Source organism: Rattus norvegicus, chromosome 16, assembly GCF_021556685.1.
Source record: "Rattus norvegicus strain SHRSP/BbbUtx chromosome 16, alternate assembly SHRSP_T2T, whole genome shotgun sequence".
In the NCBI taxonomy this organism is placed as follows: domain Eukaryota; kingdom Metazoa; phylum Chordata; class Mammalia; order Rodentia; family Muridae; genus Rattus; species Rattus norvegicus.
In genome coordinates this window covers 54,443,716-54,464,890 of record NC_141549.1, presented here as the reverse complement: position 1 = coordinate 54,464,890, position 21,175 = coordinate 54,443,716, and the positions used below count along the sequence as shown (strand labels likewise).

General features: G+C 41.9%; 2 protein-coding genes across 3 annotated transcripts in view; one reads left to right on the top strand and one right to left on the bottom strand.

The window, feature by feature from the left end:
* Pdlim3 (PDZ and LIM domain 3) overlaps positions 1 to 6,106 on the top strand; it is a 31,189-nt gene extending 25,083 nt beyond the window's left edge. For 2 of the 3 annotated variants that reach the window (XM_087587322.1, XM_087587321.1), the window contains exons 5-7: positions 1,774 to 1,904; positions 4,228 to 4,339; positions 5,513 to 6,106. In XM_087587322.1, the coding sequence (XP_087443448.1) occupies positions 1,774 to 1,904; positions 4,228 to 4,339; positions 5,513 to 5,702 (433 nt within the window). In that variant the 3' untranslated portion in view covers positions 5,703 to 6,106. Of the gene's footprint in view, positions 1 to 60; positions 325 to 1,773; positions 1,905 to 4,227; positions 4,340 to 5,512 lie in introns of all 3 variants that reach the window. The other variant, NM_053650.2, reaches the window with a different exon arrangement.
* Positions 1 to 21,175, bottom strand: part of Erich1 (glutamate-rich 1) — a gene marked incomplete at its 5' end in the record, with an annotated part of 52,793,804 nt that overhangs the window by 29,199,473 nt on the left and 23,573,156 nt on the right.

Below are 21,175 nucleotides of genomic sequence, written 5' to 3'. Positions count from 1 at the left end.
CGTTTTCTGTGTTCTTCCGGTTCTCTGCGTCACCTTTGCGTAACGTGGTCATTAACACAGTGGCTGCAGCACTCCTTCCGGTATTGACTGTGGCAGTGGACGTAGCACCCCTTCTTCCGTCAGTACCGTTAGTACGATCTGCCCAGGTGACTTGAAAGTTGCTGCTAAGATGGCCCCTAACATTCCTTTGGAAATGGAACTTCCGGGCGTGAAGATTGTACATGCTCAGTTTAACACTCCTATGCAGTTGTACTCAGATGACAATATTATGGAAACACTTCAGGGTCAGGTTTCCACAGCTCTAGGGGAGACACCCTCCATGAGGTAATATGAGTCTTTTTGAACTGTGAGCATATTGACTAAACACATGGCTGATGTCTACTTTAATGGCAACTCTTAACATTGTCTTGGTGGAGAGAATGCTATGCAAAAGCTTTAAAGGGGGGGGGGATGTCTTGCAAACATTTAAGCGTGGTTAAACATGAATGATAGGACAGATAGAAATAAAAATCAAATCACATAAAGATCAAATGGATGTCGTTTGAGAGCTGCAGTACTCATTTTAAGTGCCTGATTTAATATTCTCAGAAGTGGCTTAAGACCTTACATCGTCTGTCTTATGTAGATGAAGAAATGGGAGGGGACATGTCCAAACACTGTTATGAGAAGATCCTTTCTAATTTTTTTAATGGGGATGTGTGGAGAGGAATCGTTTTTGCTGTTTTGAATGTTTGCATCTCTTTATGTTTTTATAAGCAAAGGCTTCCAGTTGTTAGTGAAAATATTCAATTCCTGTTAGTCTTTGACCAGTTTCTTCTTTGTTATTAATGTCTGTTCCAAGTACCTTTGCCCCAGAGCTTCTCCAATTTAAAAGATTTATTATGAAATAAAATCCCATTGCTTCTTTTTTTTTTTTTTTTTTTTTTTGGTTCTTTTTTTTCAGAGCTGGGGACCGAACCCAGGGCCTTGCGCTTCCTAGGCAAGCACTCTACCACTGAGCTAAATCCCCAACCCCCCATTGCTTCTTTTAATATTGCAAAATAACTTTTATAAATTATTGTGACACTTAAGAATGTTATGTACAATGTCTCAAAGTTGCCTCAGGGGGTCCTACAGTGAGTTAATCCCAAAGCCATTTTGCAAAAGATATATATATATTTCAAATATAATATAGGTGATTAAAATATGCACAGATAAATTTCTAGGTAATATAGTAAAATAACAAAGTATTTAGTGCCTGACAAGTAGAATTATATCTTTGTTTATTATTAATATATTTACTAAAAGCATAGTGGATAAAAGTGCTTTCATTATTATCAATGGGACTCTTTTATAAATTGCATAATTGGTTTAACAAACACATTGATGAGTTACGGCAGTCTGTGGTTTGAAACACTGTTGGGTGAATTTCAGCAGCGTACAAGTTTTATGGAACTTGGTTTCAAAAATAGAAATATTTAAACTTCTATGAGTAAGAATAATCGAAATGAGTCCCCTCCTACTCTACTGGGTCTGCTGCCTTTTGGCTGGAGGGAAAACAGGCAGTTTTGTTCACATCTGTATACACAGCCATCAGACATAAGTCTTGTCTTTGAAAATTACCATGTCCTGGCAGTAGTCACCAAGGTGAATTCAAATGGTGTCTTATCCAAGAGATTCACTTGCTTGAGAGCAAGCCCTGCTCAGCCCTTGCTGTAAACAGAGGAGGATGTTTGTTGTCATTTGCCTCACGGGGCTCCTGATGATGCGTCACCAGCTACGTTTGTGTTTCAGTGAACCCACAGCTTCAGTTCCCCCTCAGTCGGACGTGTACCGAATGCTGCACGACAATCGGGATGAACCAGCTGCTCCTCGCCAGTCAGGCTCCTTCAGGGTCCTGCAGGAGCTGGTGAACGACGGGTCTGGTGAGCCATGAGTATCTACAGACAGACATATCTGCAATGGATGGGTGGGGAGGGAGAACTGAGCGACCGGAAGTGATGCACGTCTGAATATTGACTGGTTTTAGTCAGTGATAAAGTGGGTCTTCCGCTCAGAAGGATTTAGGGAAAGAACTTTCTGGACATTTCTAAGTATTCATGAAATGAATTCACAACCAAGTTATATCCATAGTAGTCAAGGGCCAGTGTAGTTTATTAACCAAAGATTTAGTTTTCAACAGATACTATAAAATTTCTCAGCCTCTCCTCCCTGACTCCTTAGAGTATTATCAACCGTGGGGGTGGGGGCATGAAATGAAACTGTGCACCAAAGTACCTTGCATATAGTTTTACCAAGTTCTCACAGTAACTCGGGAACACTGAAACTATTATTTACCCCATTTGACGAAAGAGAAACAGAGGCATAAGAAAAGTGAACTTAGAAGGTCACACAGGCAGTACAATGGAGAGCTGACCTCTCACCCACTTCTGTTCTCTGGCTTCTACTTCAGCTCATGCTCTTTGTCCCCCTAAAGATATATACTTCCCTTTAAGAGTCTCACAAAAGGTCAAAGTGCCTCATTAAGATGGGCTGGTGAGGTCCTAGAAATAATAGCAAGCTGTGTGCATCACTGGCATGGATGTGAATGGCGCCTACCACTCTGGAAGGCAGAGTAGCTGCCTCTTACAAAGTTCATTAAGAAAGGACCCAGCTGTTCAGCACCCACATGAAGGCCAAGCTGCCCATCTGGCACCTATGAATGGGGAGGCCTAGGTCCAGCCCAAGATCGTTCTTTGGTTGGTGGTTCAGACTCTGAGAGCCCCAGGGGTCCAGGTCAGTTAACTCTGCCAGTCTTCCTGTGGAGTTCTTATCCCTGTGCAATCCTTCCTCCTACTCTTCCATAAGAGTCCCCACACTCCATTCAACTAGAATGGGGGCTACCCTAAAAGCTGTTGCCTGTACAGGTGATATATTCCACTAGTTGGGCTGCCTTGCCTGGCCTCTGTGGGGAGCAAGAGAGTAGCATCTCAGAGGTTCGAAGTGCCAGGGTGGGAGGGATACCCAGGGGCCCCACCCACTCAGAAGAGAGGGGGGAGGGAGGGAAGGATTGTGGAAGAGGTTGACCAGGAGGGGGACAGTGAGTGGGATATAAAGTGAATAAGTAATAAACAAACAAACAAACAAGAAATCAATGTTCTTAGGTAAACAAGGGAGATGCATTTAGGTCCATCCTCTTCAATGGAGGATTCTTTTAAAATAAAAGGCAGGCATCTATCCCAGGCGGGGAAAAGAAATGACCCAGCAATTCTGTGGCTAGACTGACATCTCAAAGCTGAAACACACTTACACTGAAAACACACTGTACAAGCTGAAAAGAAAACACACTTGTACAGTGGTATTCCTGTTATTAACAAGGACTAAAGGTGTGGAAACACTCAAACACCCATTGAGATGCCAATGGATAAACAAAGTCTGATAATGTACCTGGGGAAGAATGCTATTCCACCTTTAAAAGGCAGGAGACTCGGAACCATACAAGAATAGGGGTGAACCTTGAAAGCATTACGTTAGGTGACAAACGGGGCATGAAAGCAAAGATCAGGTTGGCTCTGCTTATATGAGATATCTGGGACAGACAAATGTGTACAAAAGTGAAGAAGAGGTTTCCAGGGACTGAAATGAAAGAAAAGCACACGTCCTGCTTGGTGGTTATGGGGTCCCCGGTCCCCGGTTCCACTCTGTGGATGGTAAATGGTGGTAGATAGACAATGTTTCTGATTTTGCAGCAGGCGAGCTGAGTTAAGCATTATGTATATATTTTATTTCCAAAAGACATGAAATGAAATAGCCATGTGTGGTGGCACACGCCTTTAGTCCCAGCACTAGAGAGGGAAAGTCAAGAGGAACTCTTAAGTTAGAGGCCAGCCTGGTCTACAAAAATGTTCCAGGACAGCCAGACACACACACACACACACACACACACACACACACACACACACACACACAAAGTAAAAAAAAAAAGAAAAAAAAGTCAAACCCTGTCCAAAAAAAAAAATCCTATAAAAGATGCCCAACCCTTTTAGCATCTTGCAACGGTTCCCAACAGCTTTGTACGTAGTTTCATTTTAAAGGGACCTGTTTCAGAACCAAGTCTCTTCTACACCAATGGGCCCTGCTCCCTTTGAAACCACAGTGCAGACGCGGCTGAAGAATTCCTTGGGCTAAAGTGCTCACTTTAAAATAGACTCCAAGTACAAACTGGAGCCAGCTGTTCCCCACCATAAATGGAAACACTTTGTTTTTCAGATGACCGTCCTGCTGGAACTCGAAGTGTGAGGGCTCCGGTTACTAAAGTCCATGGCGGGGCTGGCGGTGCCCAGAGGATGCCACTCTGTGACAAGTGTGGCAGTGGTATTGTGTACGTCTCACTTTTAACTGACTCGGGTTCACTCTGTGTCTTGCTGGCAGCTGTACTTTTAAGACTTTTTATAGCAAAGGCAATGTTGGAAAAGTTAAATTTCTATTCATTAACTTAAAATAGAACATTTGTAATACTTCAGTATATTTGGCCAAACATGCCTTAGTCATAACTCCAAATTGGCATAGGATTTAAGTCAGCAGTCTGTATCTTTAGAAATATTTGTGTGAGATAAAAACAAAAACAAAACAAACATGTATATGAAAACAATTTATAAGAATCATGATTTCCATTTTAAAAGTTAATTTCATTAATATGTAATCTCCAGATACTTTTCTATATAGAAGAAAAACAAATGCAGGGACTATTAGATTGTGAATTAAAATGCATTTTTGTGACCAGCAGTTTTAATTATACAAATATCAAGATAGAAAAGTTTAAAATGCAGTCAGCCTCCGTTATCAAGAAACTCCACGTTTATGTAAACAGCTACCTTCGCTAATTCAGATTTTCCAAGGGAGTCCTATCATTCTTAAATGGGTCTTATGTGGACATTTCTCCCACCCTTTCATCCTCTTCTCCCATCAGAAGGAGAGACAAAATTTGCCCAGTTACCTAAGAGAGCGGTGGGAGAAGAGGATCCTGTTTAGACCCAAGGGAACAGAGAGGGGACAGAAAGAAAGGGGGTGGCTTAGCAACACATCTGAAAATGTACAACTCACAGTGTCACCAAAAATAATTATTGTTCCTAAAAATCAGTAAATTTTGTCCTTGGTTAAGGTTAGTCCACCCACTGGGTGTGCCATCCCTACTGGGTAAATGCTGGACCGGAAGAATAGGAAGCCAACAGCGGAACTTCCATCTCATCAGCTCACAGCTTGGCTCAGTCACCACTACCCCTTTATGGGGTTCGACTTCCATATGACATGGCTCCCACTTTAAAGAAGCTGCGGCAGGGAGGCGGAGGGGATGGGGGTCTCAGTCTGAGGTTCTAAAGATTATTCACAGCTCACAAAGAAAGGTGATGGTGTGATCAAGCTGTCACATACAAATCTTGTCACATATATTTGTGCAGTGTGTGCTGTGGTCCCCTGACTGTGAAACAGGCCAGCTTACGGCAACATCTTTCCTCTTCTCTTTCTCTGATGTTTTCACCGTGTCTTCTCCCCACAGAGGTGCTGTGGTCAAGGCCCGGGATAAGTACCGGCACCCCGAGTGCTTTGTGTGTGCTGACTGTAACCTCAACCTCAAGCAGAAAGGTTACTTCTTCGTGGAGGGGGAGCTGTATTGTGAGATGCACGCAAGAGCCCGCACGAGGCCCCCAGAAGGCTACGACACCGTCACTCTGTACCCCAAAGCTTAAATTCTTTACAGACGAGAACACTCATTCACGCATGCGCACACACGAACACCGGCGGATGATAAGGAGGACTTCAAGCAGGAGGAGTGCGAAAGGTCACCTCCCAATCGAAAGCCGAGGCTTTTAGTCATTTATCTTACTGTGTAGTGAGGGAAAGACATGGGGAGGCAGAGGCCTGCCTACTGACAAAAGTATTATCTGTGGGTTGTAATTCTTTATCTTTGGGGACAGCAATGGTGACATTTAAAGCAATAACGTTGTAATACCATGCTCTACGGTTTCCATCTGTTACACGCCCATCCGATGCGTGAACACCTGGATATGTAGGGGGGTCCACTTGTCTTTCCTTCCAAGTTGCTTTTGGTAATTGTAGTAACGCCAAATTACAGCTTTGTACTGGAACAAAATCTGCAGGTGTCTGTGTCTGTTATTCCTAAAGCGCTTGTCAGGAAGACGTTTCCCGGATTGCTCTATTCTACATGCAAACAACAGCACCACTGGATAACACGAGCAAAATAAATACACGGAGCATGTTTTTGTAATGCACAGTGGAGTGGTGATCAACAGATTCAGTAAGAGGACTCCCTCCTTTCTTAGTGTGTACATTAACAAATATTTTAAGGCATCTGTGTCCTCTTTAGTTTCTATAGCTCAGTCTTTTGTGTATATGGTAAGGTTGGATGCGTGCGTGGGTGCGTGCGTGCGTGGGAGAGTGCGTGCATGGGTGAGTGCATGCGTGCGTGGGAGAGTGCGTGAGTGCGTGGGTATGTGCGTGCGATAGTGCTTGTGTGCACGCATGGGTGTGTGCATGTATGTAGTATGACCATGTTTGTGGAGGCCAGAAATCAACCTTCATGCCATTCTGCAGGAGCCATCGTCCTCGGATTTTGAGACAAGACTCAGGGCTTGCTGTTTGGGCCGGAGGGTGGGCAATCCCAGAGATCCACCCTTTTCTACATCCCCAGGTGACAGCCCAAGCCGCATGAGCACCTTTGCCTTTTGACAGGAGTGCTGAGGCTCAGACTCTGGCCCTCACACTTGGTAGGCAAGGGCTTTGTTGACTGAGGTACTTACTGGACTTCCTGGTTGTTTCTTATGAGCCCTAAATCTCTGCTGACCCAAGGGATACTGAAATCTTCTAGTTTAAGGTAACTTCAGCTCTTTTTAGTGCTAGATTTATTGATCTTCTCGTACGTGCATGAGTGTTTTGCTCACAAGGATGTCTGTGTGCCACATGCATGCTGGTATCTGCAGAGGTCAGAAGAAAGTAATGGGTTCCCTGGAACTGGAGTTGTGGAAGGTTGTGAGCCACTATGTAGGTGCTGGGACCTCCGATCCTCTGCAGGAGTGGCGAGTGCCCTTAAATAATGAGCCACCTCTCTGACCCCCAGCATGGGCTTTTGATTGAAATGTTTATTTCACACAGCATTCAGTGAAATGGGAAGATTGAGGCCTGTCAGGGTCAAGGTCATTTTTTCCACTGACTCAGCAGCTTCTTCTTCCCCATCCCAAGATGAAGCCCTCTATGGGGAGATCCCCTAGAGAAGGCGGACACTGCTGGTCTACTGGGACTTGCTGGTGCCCACTGCTGATCTCCATGTTTTTGCTGTGAACTTTGCTTTGGCACAGTTCAGGTCAGGCCTTAACCTTGACTCCTCTGTAACCTCAGAAACTCTTAGCTCAGTCTTCCAAGGAGTACTGAATCTGGACTCTCTCTGACCCCTGGCCCAGAGAGTCTGCCACATTATTCCTGCTAGGACTCCTTCCCCTTTCCTGTCACCTACACTAGCCTCACAGCAATGCCCTTGACTTGTACCTCTCTTCTACCTTCTTTTCCGTTCCCCCTCCCATGCCCCCTCCCCATGCATCTATGAGGATGTTCTCCCTTCCACCCACTCCCACCTCAATACCTTGACATTTCCCTACACTGGGGCATCAAGCTTTCACAGGACCAATGGCCTCTCCTCCCATTGAGACCCACAAGGTTCTGCTACATATGTGGTGGAGCCATGGGTCCCTCCATGTGTACTGTTTGGTTGGTAGTTTAGTCCCTGGGAGCTCGGGGTGGGGGGAGTGGGGGGTCTGGGAAACAGTGAGCTGAGGTGATGCAGACGACCTCAGACAGTCTGACAGTCTGCCTTTCATGGTAAACACAGCCATGTCTACCTGTCACAGCTAATACTTGCTACTTAGAACAGATATCTTCTTCCTATAGTGTTCAGGTTGAGACACCTAACTGATTGATTTCTCCAGCGAGTACCTGCCTGGCTCCCATAGGCATCTGAGATTGTAACCTCTGCAGTAAAACATGTTTGTTACTATAGCTATTAAAAATGCTAAGTTCTTATTGTGATCTGGGATGTGAATTGTGTAAAACTCTTTTTTTTTTTTTTACTCAAAGGCTATTCTTAAGAATTTGTTCTAGAAAACAAAGTTTTGGAACTGGAAAATAAATGAGTGGTGATGGACTTAGAAGATATGAGAAACCGAGAAAATGGAAATAGAATGGAACTTATTTTCTAGACTCTTGAAAATCATGAGAATTGACAAGACCAGGCACTGCACTGCTGAGCCAGGGGGTTAGAAGTAGGGACACCAAAGGAGAGTAAGTGGGAGTATTTAAGAAGCACTTAGAGGGTGGGGATGTGGCTCAGTCAGTCAGAGGAGTGCCTGCGTCCTCTACACAAAGCTGCAGGTTTGATCCTCCCTCAACATGAAATAACCCAAGTGTTGGAATGCACATCTGTAATTCTGCACTAGGCGTCAGAAGGTCACCCTTGGCTACATAACCAAGTTAGGACCAGACATACTGGATTGTTTCAAACAACAACAGTACTCAATGCCTACATACTCTCCTTCTGACCCTACACTGTTCACTCATACCCCTCCAGTGGGTTGGTGAGCCTTACAGAGAAAGGGGGAGCAGAGTACTGTTGAACCAGAAAAGGAAGCACAAAGGATGATTGTAGACTTCAATGAAAATAGAGTAAATTAAGACTGAAAGGCTCCAACATAAGGAGGCAAGCTATACCCTAGAAGCAAGAAACTGATCATCTTGGCAACAAAACAAAGAGAATGAAAGCACACAAACATAACCTCACTTCCAAATATGAATATAACGGGAAGCAATAATCACTATTCCTTAATATCTCTCAATATCAATGGCCTCAACTCCCCAATAAAAAGACATAGATTAACAAACTGGATACGCAACGAGGACCCTGCATTCTGCTGCCTACAGGAAACACACCTCAGAGACAAAGACAGACATTACCTCAGAGTGAAAGGCTGGAAAACAATTTTCCAAGCAAATGGTCAGAAGAAGCAAGCTGGAGTAGCCATTCTAATATCAAATAAAATCAATTTTCAACTAAAAGTCACCAAAAAAGATAAGGAAGGACACTTCATATTCATCAAAGGAAAAATCCACCAAGATGAACTCTCAATCCTAAATATCTATGCCCCAAATAAAAGGGCACCTACATATGTAAAAGAAACCTTACTAAAGCTCAAAACACACATTGCACCTCACACAATAATAGTGGGAGATTTCAACACCCCACTCTCATCATTGGACAGATCATGGAAACAGAAATTAAACAGAGATGTAGACAGACTAAGAGAAGTCATGAGCCAAATGGACTTAACGGATATTTATAGAACATTCTATCCTAAAGCAAAAGAATATACCTTCTTCTCAGCTCCTCATGGTACTTTCTCCAAAATTGACCATATAATTGGTCAAAAAACGGGCCTCAACAGGTACAGAAAGATAGAAATAATCCCATGCGTGCTATCGGACCACCACGGCCTAAAACTGGTCTTCAATAACAATAAGGGAAGAATGCCCACATATACGTGGAAATTGAACAATGCTCTACTCAATGATAACCTGGTCAAGGAAGAAATAAAGAAAGAAATTAAAAACTTTTTAGAATTTAATGAAAATGAAGGTACAACATACCCAAACTTATGGGACACAATGAAAGCTGTGCTAAGAGGAAAACTCATAGCGCTGAGTGCCTGCAGAAAGAAACAGGAAAGAGCATATGTCAGCAGCTTGACAGCACACCTAAAAGCTCTAGAACAAAAAGAAGCAAATACACCCAGGAGGAGTAGAAGGCAAGAAATAATCAAACTCAGAGCTGAAATCAACCAAGTAGAAACAAAAAGGACCATAGAAAGAATCAACAGAACCAAAAGTTGGTTCTTTGAGAAAATCAACAAGATAGATAAACCCTTAGCCAGACTAACGAGAGGACACAGAGAGTGCGTCCAAATTAACAAAATCAGAAATGAAAAGGGAGACATAACTACAGATTCAGAGGAAATTCAAAAAATCATCAGATCTTACTATAAAAACCTATATTCAACAAAACTTGAAAATCTTCAGGAAATGGACAATTTCCTAGACAGATACCAGGTATCGAAGTTAAATCAGGAACAGATAAACCAGTTAAACAACCCCATAACTCCTAAGGAAATAGAAGCAGTCATTAAAGGTCTCCCAACCAAAAAGAGCCCAGGTCCAGACGGGTTTAGTGCAGAATTCTATCAAACCTTCATAGAAGACCTTATACCAATATTATCCAAACTATTCCACAAAATTGAAACAGATGGAGCCCTACCGAATTCCTTCTATGAAGCCACAATTACTCTTATACCTAAACCACACAAAGACCCAACAAAGAAAGAGAACTTCAGACCAATTTCCCTTATGAATATCGACGCAAAAATACTCAATAAAATTCTGGCAAACCGAATTCAAGAGCACATCAAAACAATCATCCACCATGATCAAGTAGGCTTCATCCCAGGCATGCAGGGATGGTTTAATATAAGGAAAACCATCAACGTGATCCATCATATAAACAAACTGAAAGAACAGAACCACATGATCATTTCATTAGATGCTGAGAAAGCATTTGACAAAATTCAACACCCCTTCATGATAAAAGTCCTGGAAAGAATAGGTATTCAAGGCCCATACCTAAACATAGTAAAAGCCATATACAGCAAACCAGTTGCTAACATTAAACTAAATGGAGAGAAACTTGAAGCAATCCCACTAAAATCAGGGACTAGACAAGGCTGCCCACTCTCTCCCTACTTATTCAATATAGTTCTTGAAGTTCTAGCCAGAGCAATCAGACAACAAAAGGAGATCAAGGGGATACAGATCGGAAAAGAAGAGGTCAAAATATCACTATTTGCAGACGACATGATAGTATATTTAAGTGATCCCAAAAGTTCCACCAGAGAACTACTAAAGCTGATAAACAACTTCAGCAAAGTGGCTGGGTATAAAATTAACTCAAATAAATCAGTTGCCTTCCTCTATACAAAAGAGAAACAAGCCGAGAAAGAAATTAGGGAAACGACACCCTTCATAATAGACCCAAATAATATAAAGTACCTCGGTGTGACTTTAACCAAGCAAGTAAAAGATCTGTACAATAAGAACTTCAAGACACTGAGGAAAGAAATTGAAGAAGACCTCAGAAGATGGAAAGATCTCCCATGCTCATGGATTGGCAGGATTAATATAGTAAAAATGGCCATTTTACCAAAAGCAATCTACAGATTCAATGCAATCCCCATCAAAATACCAATCCAATTCTTCAAAGAGTTAGACAGAACAATTTGCAAATTCATCTGGAATAACAAAAAACCCAGGATAGCTAAAGCTATCCTCAACAATAAGAGGACTTCAGGGGGAATCACTATCCCTGAACTCAAGCAGTATTACAGAGCAATAGTGATAAAAACTGCATGGTATTGGTACAGAGACAGACAGATAGACCAATGGAATAGAATTGAAGACCCAGAAATGAACCCACACACCTATGGTCACTTGATTTTTGACAAAGGAGCCAAAACCATCCAATGGAAAAAAGATAGCATTTTCAGCAAATGGTGCTGGTTCAACTGGAGGGCAACATGTAGAAGAATGCAGATCGATCCATGCTTATCACCCTGTACAAAGCTTAAGTCCAAGTGGATCAAGGACCTCCACATCAAACCAGACACACTCAAACTAATAGAAGAAAAACTAGGGAAGCATCTGGAACACATGGGCACTGGAAAAAATTTCCTGAACAAAACACCAATGGCTTATGCTCTAAGATCAAGAATCAACAAATGGGATCTCATAAAACTGCAAAGCTTCTGTAAGGCAAAGGACACTGTGGTTAGGACAAAACGACAACCAACAGATTGGGAAAAGATCTTTACCAATCCTATAACAGATAGAGGCCTTATATCCAAAATATACAAAGAACTCAAGAAGTTAGACCGCAGGGAAACAAATAACCCTATTAAAAAATGGGGTTCAGAGCTGAACAAAGAATTCACAGCTGAGGAATGCCGAATGGCTGAGAAACACCTAAAGAAATGTTCAACATCTTTAGTCATAAGGGAAACGCAAATCAAAACAACCCTGAGATTTCACCTCACACCAGTGAGAATGGCTAAGATCAAAAACTCAGGTGACAGCAGATGCTGGCGAGGATGTGGAGAAAGAGGAACACTCCTCCATTGTTGGTGGGATTGCAGACTGGTAAAACCATTCTTGAAATCAGTCTGGAGGTTCCTCAGAAAATTGGACATTGAACTGCCTGAGGATCCAGCCATACCTCTCTTGGGCATATACCCAAAAGATTCCTCAACATATAAAAGAGACACGTGCTCCACTATGTTCATCGCAGCCTTATTTATAATAGCCAGAAACTGGAAAGAACCCAGATGCCCTTCAACAGAGGAATGGATACAGAAAATGTGGTACATCTACACAATGGAATATTACTCAGCTATCAAAAACAACGAGTTTATGAAATTCGTAGGCAAATGGTTGGAACTGGAAAATATCATCCTGAGTGAGCTAACCCACTCACAGAAAGACATACATGGTATGCACTCATTGATAAGTGGCTATTAGCCCAAATGCTTGAATTACCCTAGATCCCTAGAACAAAGGAAACTCAAGACGGATGATCAAAATGTGAATGCTTCACTCCTTCTTTAAATGAGGAAAAAGAATACCCTTGGCAGGGAAGGGAGAGGCAAAGATTAAAACAGAGACTGAAGGAACACCCATTCAGAGCCTGCCCCACATGTGGCCCATACATATACAGCCACCCAATTAGACAAGATGGATGAAGCAAAGAAGTGCAGACCGACAGGAGCCGGATGTAGATCGCTCCTGAGAGACACAGCCAGAATACAGCAAATACAGAGGCGAATGCCAGCAGCAAACCACTGAACTGAGAATAGGTCCCCCGTTGAAGGAATCAGAGAAAGAACTGGAAGAGCTTGAAGGTGCTCGAGACCCCAAAAGTACAACAATGTCAAGCAACCAGAGCTTCCAGGGACTAAGCCACTACCTAAAGACTATACATGGACTGACCCTGGACTCTGTCCCCATAGGTAGCAATGAATATCCTAGTAAGAGCACCAGTGGAAGGGGAAGCCCTGGGTCCTGCTAAGACTGAACCCCCAGTGAACTAGACTATGCGGGGAGGGCGGCAATGGGGGGAGGTTTGGGAGGGGAACACCCATAAGGAAGGGGAGGGGGGAGGGTGATGTCTGTCCGGAAACCGGGAAAGGGAATAACACTTGAAATGTATATAAGAAATACTCAAGATAATAAAAAAAAAATAATAATAAAAAAGAAAAAAAAATAGAGAGAAAAAATAAAAAGACATTTCTTTTGTAAAGAAAAAAAAAAGAAAGAAAAAGAAAAGAAAATCTATACAGGCCTAGAAAGTCTGTCTGTTAGGACGGTTAGTGGAGGGAACCTCACTGAATTAAGCCCCCATGCTGAAAGCTGGAATGAATTTCTTGTGCTAGGCACACCAGACATGAGCTGGGACTTGTCAGCAACTTAAGGTATGAACTGAAGCCACTTAAAGTATGTCCCTTCATGCACCCAGGTGTCTTCAGGCACTTGAGGCTCTGAGGTAATGGTTTGGGGAAGGAGTCCGTTCAGCTTGATATGCTATGCTCTTTGTTTCAAACATTTCTCCAAACGTTCCATCACGTGGGTGTTATCGACACACAGATTGTTGGAATATTAGAAAATGATATCGCTTTAATGGAAAGTTCTATAACTAGGGTCATCAACCATCTTCTTTTATATGAAAAGGCTCTGTTCTCACACCCTAAATCCAGCTTCCAAAGAAACAACTTAGTTCTAGGCAAACCAAGAGACTTGGCCACCCTAAATAATTACTTGGAAATGATACTTTTTCTAGCTCTAGGGTTTCTTTGTTTTCCTTAGAAATATTTTTATCTGAGATTACTGATAACATAGGAAATGTTTTCCAACTTTTGGCAACACTGTGGTCCAATATAAACAGTCTTTGCATTTGTGTGGGGGACAGATAAACTATGGTTCTTTCTTTTTAAAAAAAAAAAAAAAAGACTGAAAGGCTCATGAAGAAGCCTCAGACATTACTGTACCCTGGGTTTTGGATGTTAGGCAATGTTTTCCAAGCTGGGCATGGGGACATATGCCTGTAGTCCCAGGATATAAGACTGAGACAGAAAGATGGGGCTAGCCTGGGCTACACAATGAGCCTCATTTAATCAGCCAGTCAATAAGCAAACAAAGAAATGATGGAGGCTTCCTTTAAATTATAGTTCACATATTTAAAATACAGTAAGTAGTGAATTGCTCACACCCAAGCTTAAAGGGGAGCTTATTATAATAAAAGATAACAGAGTGTAAAATCTGAAACTTCAGAGAGCTATGGCTATAATTAGATAATTTAGGTTATATGATTAAGGCTTGTGAGGCACGCCCTAAAACTGCACATTCTTTCTGTAGAATCAATACTAGTCTTGAAACAACCCAAAGCTTTTAATATATAAAAGAATGAACTAGAATTAAGAAAGAGAAACGAATGTCATCCAAAAATTATTTTAAAAGGTATAAGACATAAAAATACCAATGATAGAAATGAAAGAGTTAAAAGCATTTTCTTGAATACTTTATTTTTATGTGTGTGTAATTTCCTGCATGTACGTCAGTATACCAAGAATACAGAGTACCTATGGTGGCCAGAAAAGGGGTTTCCTAAAACTAGTTACAGATGGTCAATCACCATGTGACTCCCAGAGATCAACCTGTGTCCTCTAGAAGAGCAGCCAATACTCAAACACTCAGCATCTCTCCAAGCCCCAAGAATTTTTTCAAAGCAGACAAGTGAGAAAGAAATATTCTACTTACATAGCATTTTGTCCATTTATAACAAATTCACACCGGAAGTTCTATATAGAAGAAACGCATGCTGTGTACAAAAATTACCCTGAGTTCCCAGGACTAAACCACTACCCAAAGAGTTCACATGGACAGACCTATGGCTCCAGCTGCATATGTAACAGAGGACGACCTTGTTGGGCACCAATGGGAGGAGAGGCCCTTGGTCCTGCCAAGGCTGGACCCCCCATTATAGGGGAATGTCAGGTTAGGGAGGCAGGAAAGAGGGTGGTTGGGGAAGGAAACACCCTTATAGAAGGGGAAGGGAGATGGGATAGGGGGTTTATGGAAACCAGGAAAGGGAATAACATTTGAAATGTAAATAAAAAATATCCAATAAAAATAAATTTAAAAAAGAGTAACAAATAATCATGCTTGAAAATTAATTAATTAAAAAGTTAAACAAAAAGGGACAATCAGTTTTGACTTAGCTATCTTAGGGAAAAAAGAAAGAAAGGCTTGGACATCGTTTAGATTTATAAGCTATAGAAAGCCAAAATACCAAACAAAAATATCCATGTTACCATGGGTTTTTGTACCTGATAAGCAAAGGAAGGTTAAACGTATTAGTGTCTCCCATTAAGAGCTCACTCATTGCTCCACAAGATAAAGTTTCTCAGTTGCCCAACATAAGAACACCGAGGTGAGGAGGATGCAGCTTTGGGTCTTTTTATTAACAACTCTAGCTAACAAACGTTCAGAGGGCTGGAGATGTGACTATGTGGTCAGGAGCATGTATTGTTCCTACAGAGAACATTCCCAGCACCCACATCCTGCAGCTCACAGTTAGTTGTAACTTCAGCTCCAGGGAATGCCTCTAACCACAGACACATGCCTATATCATGCATGTATAAATACATAAATAAATAATAAGATTTTTTTAAAAAAACAAGTATTGGCATGTTGCCCTTTAAGCCAATCTGATTTTATCCATAAGAGAAGCTGCTCCTTGTAACCATTATTCTATTATGTCATCACAGCCAAAAGTTCTTTTATTTATGCTGTACCTTAATTTAAATAAGAAAAGAACATTGAGGAGAGACTAAAGGGATGAAAAGAATTCAAGTAAACAAGTTTCACCTGTCATCTGCCCTCTGTATCACCTGTTTGTCGAAGCAATAAATACTCTTAGATCTTAGATCTCTGATGTCTTCCGGGGACTGTTGGCATATTCGTTTAACTTTTTTACTTGGTTCCCTTATTCCTTCCTAATCCCTTACAAGCCACCAACTCTAGGTAGGAGAGAGAGAAGGTTAGAGGGGAAAGGGGAATAGACCTCTACAGGCCCTGCCCTTCTGATTAGGGGCGTCGGGTTCTTTGGGGCAAGTCCAATCTTTATCATCAGGGTGACTCCAACTTCTTCTTGTCAAACCACAACAACGGCAACCACGGGCAGCAGCATGATCAGCAGCCTCCACAGGCCCTCCTGTGGCTCCCTTCCTTTATACCCTCTCCAGAGTCCCCAGAATTAAACTATCTGCAGCTGGCAAAAATCACACCTCTGCTAGGTCATAGACAAATCATAATCACCTGCTGTGAAGCAGCCTCTTATCTCACACCTGGAAGTCAAACAAAAACACATTCACATAACATAAACCAAGATTCTCACTACTGCAGGGGATGCTTCAGTAAACACTCCCTGGGCACTAACAAGCAAGAAATGCTGAAGACCTGACATGGCAAGTCATTTTACTATTCCCATCTGCTCACAGAGCTCTTCATAGCTCATGGGAGTGCTTCCTATGATTGATCTGTAAAACCAAGCACCTTCAAAGTGGGCTATATTATTGTAATTATTTTTAGATTGGGAGATTATTATCAATCACTTTTACTTGATTACTTAGTGAACAACCAAACATAAAATCTGAGGTCATTGAGATGGCTCAGTGGGTCAAGGTGCTTGATCCCAAGCCCAATGACCTGAGTTCAAATCCCCGAAGCCCACACAGAGGACGAGAACTAACTCCTGAAACTTGTCTTCTGACGTTCACACTCCCAGTATGCCATGTGCATGCCATGTACACAAGCGTGGCACATGTATGCTCATGTATACAAGCACACTATGTGCATGCCCAGGTATACTCACACACAATAAATAAATAAATGTTAAAATAAATAAATAAGGTATTGACATTTACTTTTAAAACAACTTAGAATAATGGCTAAGACGTCAGAGGATGTCTAAAAATACGTTTTCTTTTCTCTAAGAGTAAGTCACGGCAGGCATTTTAAGTTACAAAAAAGAACAAGTCATGATTCCATACCAATCATTCAACCTATAATACCTTACCTTACCTTGGTTACTATCCCCTTAAGAAGAGTCTGATATACAATCATCTTAAATTAAGATTATATGAAATATTTGCTGGGTATGGCAAACACCTTTGATCCCAGCACTCAGGAGGCAGAGGCAGGTGGATGTCTGGGAATTTGAGACCAGATAGTTCTAGGCCAGCCAGAGCTACAGACTAAGATGCTGTTCCCCAAAAAGAGGTTACATGAAATAAGAATCAGCAGGATGGCTCATTGGGTAAAGATTTTGCCATGCAAGCCTGGAGACTTGAGGTCAATCCCCAAGGTCCATGTAAAGTTAAGGAAAACACTGAGTCTGAAAGCTGCCTCTGACTTCCACACATCATGTGTGTACACACACACATGCACACACACACACAGATACACACACACAGACACACACACACAGGCACACACACATGCAGACACATACACACACAGGCACACACATGCACACACAGGCCCACACACAGGCACACACACACATGCACACACACACATGTACACACACACACAGACACACACACATGCACACACACACAGACACACACACATGCACACACACACAGACACACACACAGACACACACAGGCACAGGCACACACAGGCACACACATGCACACACACACAGACACACACACATGCACACACACACAGACACACACACACAGGCACACACACAGACACACACACAGACACACACACACATACACGCACACACAGGCACACACATACACACACACAGGCACACACACAAATAATGCTAATATTAGTTAAAATATAAACTATCTTAAAATGAAAGTTACTCCATTCTTCTTTGGGTGTTTTGTTGTTTGTTTTGTTTTTGTTTTTTGAAACAGGTTTCTCTTTTGCATCCTTGACTGTCCTAGAACCTGCTCTGTAGACCAGGCTGGCCTCAAACTCATAGAGACCTTACCTGCCTCTGCCTCTGGAGTGCTGGGATTAAAGGCATACACCACTGTGCAGCCTCTTTATTTATTTCTTTTTCCAGCTCTCAGTAGACAGAATCAGGTTGAAATAACTCTGCTGGCAACTTCGTGTGGAGTGGATGTAGAGATGTTTTCACTGGATCAAGGCTCGAGCTGCAGAAGTCACTTCTGCAATCCACCAGAGACTCCCTAAGTCAATGTCATGAGGTTCTCTTCTCCATCAAAACACAAGCCTCAGTAAAAACAGACTGTCATATTGGTATGTCCTCAGAGCAAGTTGGCAAATATCACACGATTGTAGATTCCATCCATGCTTAGTGATAGCCCTCTAATCCCAGGTCTAAAAACAGATCTCACGAAGCTGAAAACCCCAGACACCTTACAGTCTGATAAGGAGTTGCTAAGAATAGACGTGACAAGCTTGTTTTGTGCAATGCTCCTGTTTGTTCCAAATTCTGAACCTGCAGCTGTTGGTTGTAAAAGTAGATTTTTCTAAAAGGAAAAGTGGTTTTGAAATAAAAAGATTTTGAAGTGTTATGACCCTTGGCTTTAAAAAAATAATAATGTAGATTTTAATTCTATCCCCTAGGAGTGGACTTTAAAATTTTAAAGTCAGGCTTTTATAAAACAATTGGGATGATCAAAATATTTGGCCAGAGAAGTCATATCCTGACAAAATACACTTTGCTGTCTATGTGATGTGAGAATGAATTAGAGAAACTGTCACCAACCAAATCAGGAAATTTTGAAAAACGGTACAAGTAATATTAGCCACAGAATAAAATCCATTGATACCTAGTAAATAATGTAAGAAACCGTGATCCATACAGATAATGATAGGTAAATTAGAAAACCAAAAGCTTATGAAGAATGGAATTATCATGTAAATCAAAATATTTTATACAAACTATTTCTTAATCAGAAAAGAACAAAGGTTAAATACCTGTGGTAGAGATTTAGGAAGCCATCAAACGAACACCACACTGATGGTGCAGACCACAGTGCTGTGCCTCCTGATTTACTATAAGGAGGACAAAAAGCTACTATGACATCCTGACAAGAGTGCTTGACCTGATCTACCACTAGAAAACATCCACAAAAGAGAAAAAAACATTCTACAGAATAATTGGTCTGGAATCTTCTAAGATATTAAGGCCATAAGAGTTCAAGGTAAATGGACTAAAATACACTAAGTAAATAGATCATTGCAATGAGATGTAGTGCCAGCCCTTAGGCTGGGACCTGTGGCTACCCAAGGCATTATTGCTAGAACATCAGTGATGCCCGGGAACTATAGGGTGTTTATGCATCAGCACTAATCTTGACTATAACCAGCTGTATTGTGCTTCTTTTCCAGTATTCTTATAGAATACACACCCAAATGCTCAGGAGAGATGGGATGAAGTCAGCAGTTTGCTCTTTTTTTTTTTTTTTTTTTTTTAATTTTGGTTCTTTTTTTTTCGGAGCTGGGGACCGAACCCAGGGCCTTGCGCTTCCTAGGTAAGCGCTCTACCACTGAGCTAAATCCCCAGCCCCTCCCCATTTTTTTTTTATTAACTTGAGTATTTCTTATATACATTTCAAGTGTTATTCCCTTTCCCGGTTTCCGGGCAAACATCCCCCTCCCCCCTCCCCTTCCTTATGGGTGTTCCCCTCCCAACCCTCCCCCCATTGCCGCCCTCCCCCCACCAGTCTAGTTCACTGGGGGTTCAGTCTTGGCAGGACCAAGGGAGTCCCCTTCCACTGGTGCTCTTACTAGGATATTCATTGCTACCTATGAGGTCAGAGTCCAGGGTCAGTCCATGTATAGTCTTTAGGTAGTGGCTTAGTCCCTGGAAGCTCTGGTTGCTTGGCATTGTTGTACATATGGGGTCTTGAGCCCCTTCAAGCTCTTCCAGTTCTTTCTCTGATTCTTGCTCTTAATAGCTCAAGGGAACAGGCAGAGGAGAGAGCTCAGGTGGTGAATGAAGTACCACACAAGCGTGAGGACCTGAGTTTGATGTCCAGTGTCACTCCACATGCCTGTCACCCAGTACATTAAGGATCCCTTGGGCTCACTCACCAGCCAGTACAGACTGTCTGTGAACTCCAGGTTCAGCAAAATTCTCTGCCTCAAAAATTAGGTGATATCAATAAATAAATATGTACAACATAAGTCTCACACTCATGTACACACATACAGTCATATATACCTGCATGTGCACACAAACGCATAGACATATGTACACCACACACACACAACAAAAAAGTAAATATTTAAAACTTAAACCTTTTCTAGTTAAGGTCATTTTTCTGATAGATTACTTGATTGAGAAGTTATCTTAAAATAAAAGTAGGTTTCTGTGGAGACGAGTGCACAGATTGAAATTGAGGTTGACACCATGGGCACCTGTCATTTTTGTTTTACAGTCAATAGGTGACCTGTTTGACTTAAATCATCTCATGAAAATCGTCAGGTAATTTCTCCAAAGTATCCAGGACTCACTCACCAGCACCATTCAAAAATTAGAGTAGTCACATATTTCATTGTTACATTAATACATAGCATTTGATGAACTATATTATTTTCTTTAGAATCACGATTTAACAGATATATTAGACTGAAAATTTTAAATGTATTAAAGCTGCCCCAATGTCACACACAAATAAAAGACTGCCAAGTCTTGTGGAAACCACCGCTCTAGAAAATAAGAAAGTATAGCTAATGAACATTAAACTATCATGCCTCTTCCCTGAAAGTAAGCCATGGGTAATTTAATAAGTAATAAATTATTATATCATAGTGGCTGTCAATTCCTACTCATTGTGATTTAAACCAGGGCTCCAACTGCATATGTAGCAGAGAATATCCTTATTGGGGCACCAGTGGAAGGGGAAGCCCTTGGTCCTGCCAAGGTTGGACCCCCAGTGCAGGGGAATATGGGAGGCAGTAAGGGGGATAGATGGGGGGGAATACCCGTATGGGGGAGGGGCAG